This window comes from Carica papaya, chromosome 6 (genome assembly GCF_054855325.1).
Source record: "Carica papaya isolate Zhongbai chromosome 6, ASM5485532v1, whole genome shotgun sequence".
Taxonomy (NCBI): domain Eukaryota; kingdom Viridiplantae; phylum Streptophyta; class Magnoliopsida; order Brassicales; family Caricaceae; genus Carica; species Carica papaya.
In genome coordinates, this window is record NC_142314.1 from 37,887,298 (window position 1) to 37,901,656 (window position 14,359).

The following is a 14,359-nucleotide window of genomic DNA, read 5'->3' on the forward strand; positions in this document are numbered from 1 at the left end:
TTAGATGTTTGTAATTAAGTTTCCCGTAAATCATGAGACCCCAAAATAATTAAGTTTTCTTTTCTATGTAGCGAGGGTGATAATATGTATATGTGTACCTTTATGTAATTATTCAATAAGAAGAAATGCATTTTTCTCCACAATTCTAGAGGAAAACCCCTTTATATCCATTTCGCAAAGAGATTGAAAGGAATTTTGAGTCCACAATGGTTTTTCTTTTTGTTGCCTTATTAGGAGGATATCTCGTCTTCCTACGATGTAAGTTCTTCTCTTCCCCCTTCCTACTGATATTTCTTCTCCATTCAATAAAACCCCAACAGCTAGAAGTGAGAGTAAATGACTTAATGTTCTCGTTTATAAAATATTCTAGCATATCCCATCAACTATAATTGAAGAGGTCCAAATTGAGGGTTCAATTCGTCCTACTTAAAGCACCTAGGTACAAAGAATCACCAGAGAATCAAAACTGAAGAAAGAATTAAAATAATCCAGAGAAATAATTAAAACTGCTTCAAAGGATACAATAATCTAAAAAAGAAACCAGAAGATACTTGAAACAGCTGCCAACTTCAATGACAGCATCATAAAGTTGATGAAGTATGACAAAAATTTGAATTTATTTTGAAAAGAATGTAACAGTTATATTATGATCCAACCAAAGATCAAGAAAAAGAAAAAGATTTGTCATCACAAAGGACTACAAAAACTCACAGCTGTATTACAAAAATTTTCTCCATTTTCTTAATCAACCCATTTACAAGAACCTCATATCCTAAAAATGCACAGTAATTCTTCCAGTTATAACTCACCATAGTACGTATTTTAAGTTTCCAAGAAAATTTAGTTTACTTAGATAAATCTGAAAATTTGTAATCCAGGAATTTTTTTTTTCTTTTTGGCAGATAAGCAGATTTATACATTTTCAGGAAATAGTTTGGAAGAATAGCTACCGTACATGCTGTACATTCTTGCAGAAATTTCAAGGATGTTGAATTTGATTGCACATGTATAAATCTTGTCATTTACGTCAGAATCCTGAGCCGAAACAGCTTGAGGATGAAATTCTGTTGCTTCATATATATCCTGTATAAAAAAAAAGCTCATAAATTTTCCCAATAACAGCATCTCCATCTATTCTATTCCCTAGTATCCCCTGATGAGAGATATTCTACCTTGACAACTTCATCAGAGACAACACCAGAAAACTGACTAGAATCATCTGTTCCCCCAGCACCAAGCATGCCGCGAGATAGCCAGTTCAACCATCCACGAGAGCTACCTGATGAATGTTCATCATTCCGTAGCTTTTTGACAGATATATTGGTCTCATTTACTTCCATATTTGCGGTTGAAGACTTTGTCAAAACTTCCTACAAGATCAGATTATCAATCTACATATGCCAGCCGGCATAAGAAAATATCCGCACTTTATGCAAAATGCACATATAATCATTAACATCCATATCTATATATATTCATACCTGAAGCTCACACTCTGCAGCAGACCTGCAACTCAAGATATCATCAATATCTGAGTCTTTCTCCATTTGCTCCAATTCCCAAAGGATAGATTCATCAATTGGCTGAAACATAAAAGACAAAAACCAAAACAAGATAAAAAATAGGACCTCATGTCACATTTTTAAAAATTGTTTTCTAAGTCACAAAGATCAAGGTTTCACACCCAAACATCAGTGAATATAATTTGCCATTCCAGCAAAATTAGATACAAAATAGCATACTCTTGTTCCTGGTAAGTAACTTTTCTGCTCTCCCCCGTTGGTTGTGAAAATTCATAGTTGTTCATATCAATAATAAGAAAAAGAGAAAGCCTAACTTTAAATTTGAACCAACATGGAACGGTTTATAAGTTTCACGGACAATTTGATAAAGTTCCTTGTTATTGAACAATTGTTGAAAAGAAAGAAGAATATGATTACACGACTTTGCAGCCTTTTTACAAAAGTAACAACCATTCATCATAACTTTGCCTCTTGTCATCAGTTTGTCAATCGTCAATATGCATTCTCCACCAGTCTCCCAAAAACAAAAACAAAAAGAAAAACCTTGGAGGCTCCTTCATTTTCCAAATCTGATAAATCAGGAACCTGATAACCCTTCCTAACTCGCTTCCCAGCATATAATTATAATAGGACTTAAAAGTGAACTTCCCATTTTGTTTCAGCTTCCAAGAAATCTAGTCCCTGTTTCTGTTAACATGCACCATAGATAAAAGAAGTCGACTGTTTGATACTCTTCAATTTCTCAATCATTAAGATTGTTGTTCACGTTCATAATCCACTCCCTGTTACCATTACAATCAATCTGATACCACATTGTATAGGATTAGGAAGGAAGATATTGATGGATCGACCAAAATTTCAGGAGGGCATTAGTTGGAAATTAGATAAGGGGAATAGAACCTGGTTTTGCTTGGATGAGTGGGTGGATCGGGGAAGACTTAAGAGGCAGTTCCCGAGGATCTGCTTTTTTTTTGTTAACCTCAATTCCCCAGTTAAGATAGCATTTCCGAAATGATTGATTGCAATCCCCTCTTAATTACTCTCAACAATTTCAGAGAAGGGAATTGAAAAACCATAAGGGCCAAGTGCTTTCTTAGTCACCAAGTCCCAAAGAACCCTTCTGCTCTTCTCGTCCCCAAAAGCTCTCTCTAATCACTCATAAGATTCCTAAACTAGAGTATGAAACTATTGCTCTTTTCAAAGTCGTGAGTATTCTTTCATGCTTAGAAACTATATTATAAACACTGGAAGCATTTTTGAAATATACAACCACTAGAAGTACTATTTCATGCTTCCTTTTACAAGAGATCCTCTCTTCTAAAACAATCTTCCATTAGTTATCATGTATTTCCTCCACGGATTCTTGACTCAACAAGGCTTTAAAAAGAGGTTTCATCTTGAACAAACCATTTTCCTAAGGCATATCTTAATTCCACTTTCAAAATCATACTTTATCACATTCTCTTCTCATCCAAGGCCTCCACAACTTGTACCTCCCAATCATTCCGGTTACATGGACCATAAACAATTTGATTAACATTGAAAAAAAAATAAAACACTAACAATAATTCCCTTGTTACAAGCGAAAAAATTTACAAAAAGTTAAAAAGAATTCATTCATAAATCATCAACATGACACCATCTATATACAAATGCAATTACATGAAAGTATTGGACAAATGACAATCAAGTCCTCTGGATTTGATAGAAAACTGGCAGAAATAGACAATTACCAGTTCCTGTTGAAGAAAGTCGAGTTTCACCTTGTACAAGGTAACATACTTCCGACGCTTACTCCTGCAATTAGGAAAACATAAAAAGAACAAAAAGTTTATATAAAGAAAGATAAGTATTGAAACACTATAATAAAACTTGATAAAATTAACAGTTTGTTAGTTATTTTTTTTAAATAAAAGATGAAAGTATTATTATTCACAAAGGTATTAAGGGAGTACCACCCAATTACAATAGTTTGTTAGTTATGAATGTATGTATAATTTATGGTGGATTTTTATTTTTATGTTGGACCACCGGTGTTATGTGGGAAGAAAATTCTTGTAAATTTAAGAATGCTTTCATATATTACTAATTGTACGGACAGAAATAGAGGACAATTTATTGTCTTTTGATTTCTTCTAATTTTATTTTAGCACTCCCTGATCCTAGTGAAGAGCTTGGCCCAAACCAGTCATAATACAGCAAAACAAATCTTCTGTTTCAATAAACTAAGTGGGAGATTATCAATAATGTACTCGTTAGAAGCACGTTGAAGGCCAAGTATATAGATTTGGTGTCAAGTCCATTTCCTGGGACTTCTAAATGTTTACTTGTAATGTAGGTAACTGTGTGTATGGTGGATTTTGGGGATGTCAATTTAACTTTTTGTCATGCTGAGCATCAAGGTTTAAAAAAATGGTGGATTACTTGGTGTATTGCCCTAGTAGGCCAACATTAAGGTCTTTTATCTAAAAAGACCTCTCAATATGCATTCCTCAATGATGTATATATGTGTATGTGTTTGTATGTGTGTGTACTAAGAGGAGAGGGAAAGTTTGACATTTGCCTTCAGGAAAAATTGTGAATTAACGAAGTAACTGCTAACTGTACAGGATAACTTTATTTGAAATTTGTAGTGGCGAGGACCTTAAGCTATCTAATGGTCAATTTACTTCACTTACCAATAAAAGCAAGATCATGTCTTCCCATATTGGCCAATTTCTGGTTTCTAATGCATAAGTTAATAGCTTCATTAATCTGTTTCAAGAGGTGTTGCAAAGACTTCTACGTAGAAGAAACTGGTTTCTAGGCAGTTTTGTCAAGCAGAAAAATCACCAGCGATGAAGGCTGGTCTCGGGCATAGTGTTGCCGGCAATGTAGGTCGTTCTCTAGTTGCAGTGCAGCTGGAAGGAGGCACTAGGCTTGAAGGGCAACTGGTGCACAATTGGTCTATGTGCGGCTGACTCATGTGTTGCTGGTTGTGCATGCTGCTGGCTATGTACAATTGGCTGTCTGCATCTTGTCTGTACATGTAGCTACCTGTGCATTATTAGTTGTGCATAGATTGGCTGTGCATTGATAGCAATGAAGGGTGGCTGGCGCTTCCGAGTGGCCAACAATAAGGTAGGCAAGGAGGATCACCAGCTAAAAGGTCAATTGGTACAATCGGGGTAGTGTTTTACAGGAACAAAGGCCAATTAAAATTTGAATAGAAAGAGAAAAAAGTTACTTGTTTACAGCTAATACCATATGGAAGAATTTATTTTTTTTAATTGATGAATAATATAATATATGCATCATTAACACTAAAGTGTAAATTCATTTATTATCAACTTCTTCATGTTGTAATCAACGATAACTATCTTCCCATGAATGGAAACCTTGTATAATACATTGTAGACATCCATATGAAAGATACACTAGAGAAAATATTCTTTCACTCAGGTTTTACTATTCCTTAAACATTCTTCTCGTCCTTCTTTGCTTAATTTGAGAATGGGAGATGCTTCTCATTTTATATCAGACAAATTATGTCCACCCCTTGAGAATTGCTATAGTAAAACCAAACATACTAACAAAATTCAACAAAAAAATCCTTACAAAATATCATAGACTTTATCCCCCACTGTTAAATTTGATTGTTAAAACTCACTGCTGTATTTAAGTACAACAATGGATTGCCAATCCCTACAATCATGAATTGGATTTTTCACCTTTTATACACTATTTATAGTTTCTACTTCTCCATGCTGTGTCGCCTTTTATATACTATTTATTATTTTCTACTTCCCTACTATTAATAATTTTCAAATCCCTTTTCATCATAATATATAAAATCATTTGCTATAACTAGTTCAATAGTTATCTACATTCCCTTCTTGTTAAGTAAAAAGCTTATTTTTAGAGAACTGAAAGCATAATGCATTTGCAGTTTATTGTTATCTTTGATATTCACTCACACTGAACAAGTGTACGTGTGCTTGAATTAAATTAACTACAATTAAAAAAATACATACACCTAATGTAATGAGGTGAAATCTTGGAAGGAAATAAACAAGTTTACTTACAGTCGCTGTCCAAGGTATCTCCATGAAGTTTTCTTTAGTTTCCTGCGGATATCCAACAAAACAGATTCCTGCGCATATTGCCACCAAAGTTTCTGCCAACCGTCTGGTTTTTTCACTAAAGAACTAGAACTGGGACGATATCGTCCAAACCTGCATTATTTCATACCATGGTAATCAACCACTAGTAAGAACTCCACATATTTTAAGCTGGAACAGGATCTTTCAGTTAGGCATTTTTTGGAGGATGAGAATGAAGATAATTAATTAAAGTTTTTATCCTCCAAGAAAACAAGTCGACCAATGCTCTCTAGAAATTATATTTTGAAGAAGAAAAAACATGTTCAGAAGAAGCAATCTTGACATGGAACTTCAATAATTTTTATCTTGAAAACAGTGGAGAAAATTCTAATACAACTATTTCTTAATAGAGGAACAAGTGCACTGTAATCAAGCCTCCCATGAAGTGCCACTGAAGAACAAAATAGACAGAGATGTCTTCTTTACAGATGTCTTATTTACACAAGAAACTTGAGAGTATGGAATATTCAGAGGGAGGATAAGGGATCATCCCGTACAATAGGGAGAAAAAAGAACATATAAGAAAATTTATTCAATCCAAAAGATTAGCCAATCTCTTTGCACAATAGAAAATGAAATCCTCTAAAAGACAATGAGCTGTACTTCAAGGTACACAAAAAGAAAAATAAATACATCCCTCTTAGTTCAACATAACACTTCCAGAATCCTTCTATTTCATACTAAAGAACTCCAATTAATGCCTTCTTCTAAATATCCTTCAAGTTGAATCCACCCACCATCAATTTTTTCAAGAGAACAATACTATTATAATCAAAGGCAACAAGGGCATGCCACCAGTGTGTATGAAAAGGAAGAAATAAATTTTCAGCAAAATTATCAATGAGGTTCCCTGAATCTTCTTTGTTTAGAAGCAAATGACCTTTAAGCAAAATTGTTTTTTTCCCTCGACTGCCTAAATGTCAACCTCTTAACAAAGGATATAATTTACCCTTATACTTTTTAACTTAATTTACTTTCTTTTTAACACCATTATTTACTTCCTCTTTAATAATCACTCTTTAATTCTTTAGAAAAAAAATAATAATAATCACACTCTTTAACCCAATTTTCTTCTTCTTAAACACTCTAAATTATTTCCTCTATTAACACTCCCCCTCAAGATGGGGGAATAAATTTTGTCTATCCTCAGCTTGTCAGTACGAGTTCGGAATGACGGATCGCTTATGTCCTTCCATTAGCACGTCTACCAGTTAAGAATTTATGAGCATGTATGGAATATATATTAGACTGTTGTCAAATTTTTCTTTGATAATATGTTTGTCAATCTTGACGCGTTTGGTCTTGTTGTATTACCTACTTCTTTAATTCTGAATTCTTTTGGTAGATACTATTTTATTTTTAGTTATTACTTTTTATCATTTCCTATTACAATGATGTCATCAATATCTATTAAGAAAATCGTAACTATCTCTATTTTTTAGTATTTGATGAATAGAGTGTAATCTCTTTGAGTTTGCTTAAATCTCATATCTACCATCATTTTTGTGAACCTACTAAACTATGCTCTTGCTGAATGTCCGAGTCCATAAAGTGTCTTCTTTATTTTAGATATGTTATTTGCTCCCACTCTTTGTAAAAGTTCAAAGGGATATCCAAGTAGATTTCTTCTTCCAAATCTTAATACATGAATGCATTTTTTTCCATTAAATTATTATAATCATCAATCAAAATGGGCAGCTAATGATAATAAAATTTGGATAGTGTTCATCTTGACTAGTAGTGCGAATGTCTCCTCGTAATCTATCATATATGTCAATGTCAGGTCTTTTTCCGCTAGTCTCACTTTATACCTCCCGATTGTCTCATTTGTTTTATACTTGTTAAGAAAACTCATTTGTATCCCCTCAATTTCTTACCTTTGGATAGACTCATCAATTCTCTCAAGTCTAGTTTTTTTCAAAGTATCTGTATTTTTGTACTCATAGTATTTTTCCTTTTTTCACATAACAATGTCTCAAATATTATTCTATGATATACTCCTTACTCAAACTTGCGAATAAATTTTTATAGGCCAACAAGCACTTATCAAATGACAAATTACAAGATTGGATAGAGAAGATGTTTAGTGCATTCCCTTGTATCTTTCCAAAATACAATAGGTACATAATTATTAAAGAATTGTATAAGTTTTCTTGAACTTACTCAATTCTTATATCAATGTCAAATTCTTGAACCGATTTTGGCTCAACACTTGGCATCTTCCTCCTTGTATACACTTCAGAAAATCTAAGGTCTAGTATGATCTCTTGAGAAGATGAATTTTGAAGGTTTTCTTGTGGTGATGAGTTTTCTAACGAGTTTTAAACGTTCTCATATGGTTAAGGTCTTGAGGTGTGTGACAAACGTAGTAGGTTAAAACTCATTAGATATTCTATTTTCTTATGTTCCAATATAGCTACTCGAAGATAAGGTTGGAATAAATAGAATTCTCATTCAACAAATGTGACGTTTCTAGATAAATAAAAATTTGAGTTGACTGATAATAATATTTTTATTAGTTTTGAGAGAATATGAATCCTACAAGTACACATTTTATGGTCCAAAGATCAAGTTTCTCTTTCTGGCAGAAATGAGTACAAACAAAGACGACACACCTAAACATCTAAGGGACCAAATAGTTTCTGACACTTATCGTTGGGTAAAATTGTTGAAATGTTCTAAGAGAATTTTTGAAGTCAAGAATACTTGTATGCAAGCGATTAATAATATGGGTGGCAGTAAGGCGGCTTAGCTCCAATATTAGTTTGGCACATTGTTTTGGGAAAAAAACTGACTATTTTTATATTCTACTACTCTGTCTTATTATGGAGCGTGGACTTATAGGATGATTCATGAAGAATGCTTTCTGATTGAAGAATGATGAATACGTGTGATTACAAAAATCTTTTGCATTGTTGGTACATAATTATTTGAATGACGTTTCTAATTGAATTTTTATTATATTGCATAAATAAGATATAATATGATTAACATCACATTTGCCTTTAAGTAAAAACATTCAGGTGACTCTAGTGCAATTATCAATAAATAACTCAAACCATTGAGTCCCAAAAATATCAGGTGTGTGAGATAATCCTTAAATATAACTGCAAGTTAACAAAAATGAAGTTGAACTTCTTTTATTATTAATAGAAAATGTCATATGTTTATATTTTGCAAATTCATAAATATTGAAGTATGAATCTATATTCTGAATTTAAACGATAAGGAAAACATAACCTTAAAATGGACAATGATGAGTGCGCAAGTCTCTTATAAGAATGCTAAATTTTGTATATAGAATTAGTGGTAACAACAAAAAAAGCGCTCTCAAGTGCATTGAAGTAGTAGAGTTCATGTCGGGCCTCAATACGTTCAATCATATTCCCTAAATTATGATCCAGAAAATTAGGTTGAGAAGAGTTATTTATTTTGCAGTTCAAATTTTATGATGATTTACTTACTAACACAAGATTAGTGTATAATTTATGAACATGTAGTACATTTTCTAAGATATGTGTAGAACTAAGCTTAATATCTCCTTACCTATAATGATATTTAGGGAACCATCTACAGTAATAATCTTCTTGTTACTTGGACAAGCAACATCTGTATATCAAACTTTAAAAGTATTAATCATATGATCAATGGTTTCTATGTTTATAATCTAAAAATTTTCAAAAAGTTTATCTAAGACATTCAAACCGTATGAAAATGAAAGTATACTTGAGCGTACTATTACACTTGTATATGTAGGCTTCTCAAGACCTCCAGTTGACTACGCAGTCGTTCAACCTCGTTCTTAAAAGTAGTAAGATCAATAGGTACTTCTTCCAATTGGTTAGCCATACGAACTTGTTGAGGAATCTTTTATGATATATTCTTGTATCCTCAGTCTTTGCTAGAGTCATTGGGGTTGCCATGTGGTTTCAACATTGTCTATAGCATACCTGGACTTTTTTATAAAAGATACACTAAAGATTATCTCTACAATATGCTCCCAAAATTGCATTCTCATGGTAACTTACTTTCTTTGATTGCTGACGATGTTTAGAACCTCGTAAAATTAGAATTGAACAATCAGTGGAGTGAGGTTCTAGAATGACCCTTTTCCTATTTTTTCTGATGGTAAGATGGAAATTACCTCATTGCGTGATGGCATTTCTTTTTTTCCAATATCTACATCCGTACTTGATCATAGTCCGAATTTGGACCTGCCAAAAATTCATATGGATGATTTTTCTATAAATCTTTTGAGATATGCTACATCTCTGCTACAATCCATGGTCAAATTATGATATTGGTCCAATTCCTGCCACAAGTTTTCTAACATGTTAGGATATTTATTTACTAATTTGTGCCCTTAATTTATAGACTGTCTTAATTATCAAGTCATAAATTTGTGCAACATCATTGACTATAGAGTAGATTTCATCGATTGTATCCTACACCACTTTGGATATGGGAAGGAACATTACAGTTTTCCTTATTTCTATAGTCATGGAGTTCTAGAGCCATCTCATAATCATGAATTCTCTTCATCCCAAGCATCAAATATAAGGTCTCCGGAATTCAGTCCGATACCCATAAGATGACTAAGCTTTGGGGTGGTTCGAATTAATCAGAATCAGCTCAAATAATCCTTTCCTATAAAGCAATATGCCACCTAAATTGGCTAAAATCCGGTGATGAGAGTTCTCACGTGGGAATGCGCTCCAGTGTTTTGGGATGTTACCCCCAACATAGTCTTAAAAATCTGAGGCAATTATATCTGATTAAATAAGCAAAAATAAGAGTTTTATCAGTAGGACAGCGGTTGTGGCGTGGCTGAGCACTCGTGTCTGGAGGCTCCCATTGGCCAAACAGGGGCTATGCAGAACAGGTCCAAAACAGGAGATAAAGTGTGCAGCGGACAAGGTGTGAAATAGAGCAAAACAGAGCATGTAAGGGGTGGAATAGAGTAAAACAAAGCAATTCACAGATAAGGTGCCGAACAGAGTAAAACTGAGTAAAAACAAAGAAAGTGTGCAGCAGAACAGAAAGCAGCAGATGAAGTATGCAAAAATAGAGCCGAAACAGAGCAACAAATGGATTGGGAACAGAGGCAAAATAGAACACTTGCTGAAGCAAAACAGAGACAAAACAGAGCACCAGCTGGAGCAAAAAACATAGGCGAAACAGAGTTCACAAGATAGGGCAATATTGCTTGCTACTGTTCTGGTTAGATGCGGCTGCTGTTCTAGCTGAAAAAAGGGGCACTTTCCAGCATTGAAGGCCTGCTTGTATTTTATGTAGGCTGGCTATGAAAACTGGATGTGGGTTTAGAGTTTTTCTTTTTTTCTTTTGGCAATAAAAGCTAGTTAAGGGTTTTTGGAAAAAATATAGGGTTTCTTTAACCTGGCTCTGAACCATGTTTAGAATAACTTGATGTGTTTCTATTGAATATTACAGTTCTATATATACAAGTTCCTCAGAACGGAAAAAGTAAATAAATAATTAATTATAATTAATTACAAATGGTGTAATTTGCCGTTTAACCTAATCTAGTTCCTCTTTAACATGCTAATGTTCTTAGTCACAACAACAATAGCTTCTTTTTCAAAGTAATATGGAAATCGGGTGCAACTCCAAGAATCTCATTTTTTGCCTGGGAAGCGGCAAAAGGCCACATTCTTACCCTTTACAACTTAATGAAAAGAGATTTCACAATTGTTGATAGATGTTTCTTAGGTAAAAATAATTTTCAAACATATAACCACATGCTTTTAGGCTGTACGGTTTCACGGCACCTATGGAACATCATTATTGGGTCACGAACAACAACATACATACAAAATCCTAGCATGGGAAGGCATCAGCAGCAAAAGAAAAATGTTAAGACTAATCCCACTTACCATAATGTGGGTCTTTTGGAATGAGAGAAACAATTACGCTTTTAAAGTAATAGAACTTGATTTTAACCAAATCATTGATTGTTGGTTTCACAATTTTGGTTCCATTATTTTTGGACATAATATCGACTTTATCGGTGATCTTGGTTTTATTGTTGATAGTTTAATCGAATTGTAAATACATCATCAATACGACTCCACACTTTTATTTTAAAAAAAAAAAACCCAAATTTTCTTCCTCTTTAGCTTATAAAAAAAACCCTAATTTTCTTCCTCTTTAGCATCATACCCTTTAACCTAATTTATTTTCTTTTTAACACCTTGGTTTACTTTTTTTAAAACAAATCTCAAAAACATCTCTCTCCATCTGTTTTATTTAATGAAAGGAAAAAGAAGCAAAAGAAAAAAGGACAAAATATCCTTCCAACATAAAGGGAAAGGAAACAGAGCCAACAATAAAAAATAAAAAAACAACTGCACTGCCTTGATTGATAGAGACCAGATCTCTTTGCAAGGCATTTTCACAAAAAGACCATGTGCTCAATCCCAAAGAGAAATGAAGAGGACAGCAACCATCATACAAAAAGTGGAAACAAAAAGATAGTAAAAATTAAGCATCACTAAGTGTTGGAGCTTACTTTTCACGTAATCGGCTTGTATGTAAGTAATCCAATAGGATCAAGATCTGTTTCAACTGAATTTCATTTAAAGACATATCCTAAAGAGATTTTAAAACACAAATAGACAAACAACAAACCATTAGAATGAACAGTGATGCGACAAATAAAAGTGGAATCCAACTGATTGAAACAGAACCTACCAAGCAGGTTAGCTCAGCATTGATAAAATATTGTGGTAAATCCTTGTTAAGCTTTCCTGGTCTGTTCACCTAAATTTCAAAGAGATTTTAGATTATAACAGTTAGGAATTCAAACAAAGTCAAGGATACCAAGATGTCTAATAAGTGTACATGATTATGACGCATGCAAATGAAAATAACAGAGGATGAGGATGCTGCAGAACAACAAAGATAACTGCTTCAAGCCATACAAATTTTAACGTCAAAAGTGGTTAAAAGGCATGTTAAACATTTAATCATTACTAACTCCATGTGTTTAAAGCTAACACCAATGGTTCAAAAATGAAACCTTGATAAGTTAAATCCATGAAGAAGGCTCAAGATTGTGCTAGATGATTAAACTGTAACTACTTGTTGAATACCATATTATTATTTTATTATTTTATTATTTAATTAGTTAATTACTGTGGAAGAATGTGTTTTACAAATGTATAGATTAAATTAGGAAAGTTTGAATATAATAGTTAGTCTCCCTAGAATTAGGTTGATTTCAGTAGTTTATTTTTTTGTTGTGTGATATCTCACAGATTATGGGATGAGAATATTTCACAGATTATGGGATGAGAATATTCCATAGATTATGGGATGTGATTCTGTTCCTAAAGTCTAGAGCTCCTGTATATAAACAAATTGTAATTGTAATACAAAATATAATTTTTCCTCTCAAACTACAACATGATATCAGAGCTTTAGGCTCTTTTTCTGGGAACTGAAACTCGAACCTTCATCCCAAACTACTCTTTTTCTGGGAGCTTTAGGCTCTTTTCCATTGATTCGCCACTGTAATTTTTTTTACCTGCCACTCTATACGGAATTGTACGGAATTGCGAGCTGCCCCCTGTTTCTGCCCTATCGCCACTGCTGCCAGGAAGCTTTTGTAAGAGAGTACCTGAATCGTATCATCCTTCATCGCTGATATTTTACTTGACTCAAACCAGCCTTAATTGCCTTGGGACTGCTTGATTCGATTAAGAACATCAGAGGTGGTAGAAACAACAGCTATGATACAGTTGGAGGATGCAGAAATCGTTATACCTCAAGCCGGGGAATTGCAGAACATTCAGGCTGCATATAGGCTGAATGGAAAAAACTATCTTAAATGGTCCCAACTTGTCCGGACTGTGCTGAAAGAAAAAGGAAAAATCAGTCATATCTTAGGGACAGGACCAAAACCGGAAGATTCACCATTTGAAGCGTGGGATGAGGAGGATTCAATGATCATGGCATGGCTATGGAACTCCATGACTCCAGATATTAGTGACACGTGTATGTTCTTAACCACTGCCAAGGATGTATGGAATGCAATTCAAGAAACATAGTCCAAGAAAAGGATGTTGCCCAAATCTACAAAGTCAAAGTCAAGACGATCGCTGCAAAACAAGAAAATAGGATTGTCACTGAATATGTCAATCAAATGAAGACTCTGTGACAAGAACTTGATCATTATAGGGTGATTACGACCAAGTGTCCAGATGATTTAGCAATTTTGAAGAAGTTTATTGAACAAGATAGAGTTTATGATTTTCTTGTTGAACTCAATTTAGAATTTGATTCAGTTAGAATTCAGATTCTTGGCAAACAGGAAGTTCCAAGTTTCAATGAAGTGGTGGCACTCATCTGAGGAGAAGAAAGTAGAAGGGAATTGATGCTTGAACCGAAAGGAACTGACAATTCGGATTTAGTTGCTAGTAACAACAATAAGATAACCACAAATGTAGAAAATATGCCAGCAGTCGAGAATGGAAGGACCAGTCAGCCAAAGACTCAAAACCGTGACCACAAAGACACTCTATGGTGTACCTACTGCAAGAAGGCACGTCATACTCGTGACCGGTGTTGGAAATTGCATGGAAAACCACGAAGCCGCGAGTGGGCACAAAAAAGAGAACAACCAAGGAACAATGAACGAGCTCAAATTGTAGCAGTGCAACCGCATGAAGGGTC

The 14,359-nt window shown here is 34.0% G+C and overlaps 1 protein-coding gene across 7 annotated transcripts in view; it reads right to left on the reverse strand.

Moving 5' to 3' along the window:
- Positions 1 to 14,359, reverse strand: part of LOC110809602 (vacuolar protein sorting-associated protein, putative (DUF1162)) — a 66,682-nt gene that overhangs the window by 37,112 nt on the left and 15,211 nt on the right. For 3 of the 7 annotated variants that reach the window (XM_088206563.1, XM_088206564.1, XM_088206562.1), the window contains exons 10-16: positions 12,377 to 12,445; positions 12,195 to 12,274; positions 5,588 to 5,737; positions 3,257 to 3,320; positions 1,482 to 1,583; positions 1,173 to 1,370; positions 956 to 1,083 (exon numbers count right to left, since the gene is read on the reverse strand). In XM_088206563.1, coding sequence (XP_088062689.1) covers positions 956 to 1,083; positions 1,173 to 1,370; positions 1,482 to 1,583; positions 3,257 to 3,320; positions 5,588 to 5,737; positions 12,195 to 12,274; positions 12,377 to 12,445 — 791 coding nt within the window. Of the gene's footprint in view, positions 1 to 955; positions 1,084 to 1,172; positions 1,371 to 1,481; positions 1,584 to 3,256; positions 3,321 to 4,201; positions 4,328 to 4,355; positions 4,506 to 5,587; positions 5,738 to 12,194; positions 12,275 to 12,376; positions 12,446 to 13,211; positions 13,371 to 13,450; positions 13,786 to 14,359 lie in introns of those variants that run through there. The other 4 variants (XM_088206565.1, XM_088206566.1, XM_088206567.1 and 1 more) reach the window with 4 other exon arrangements.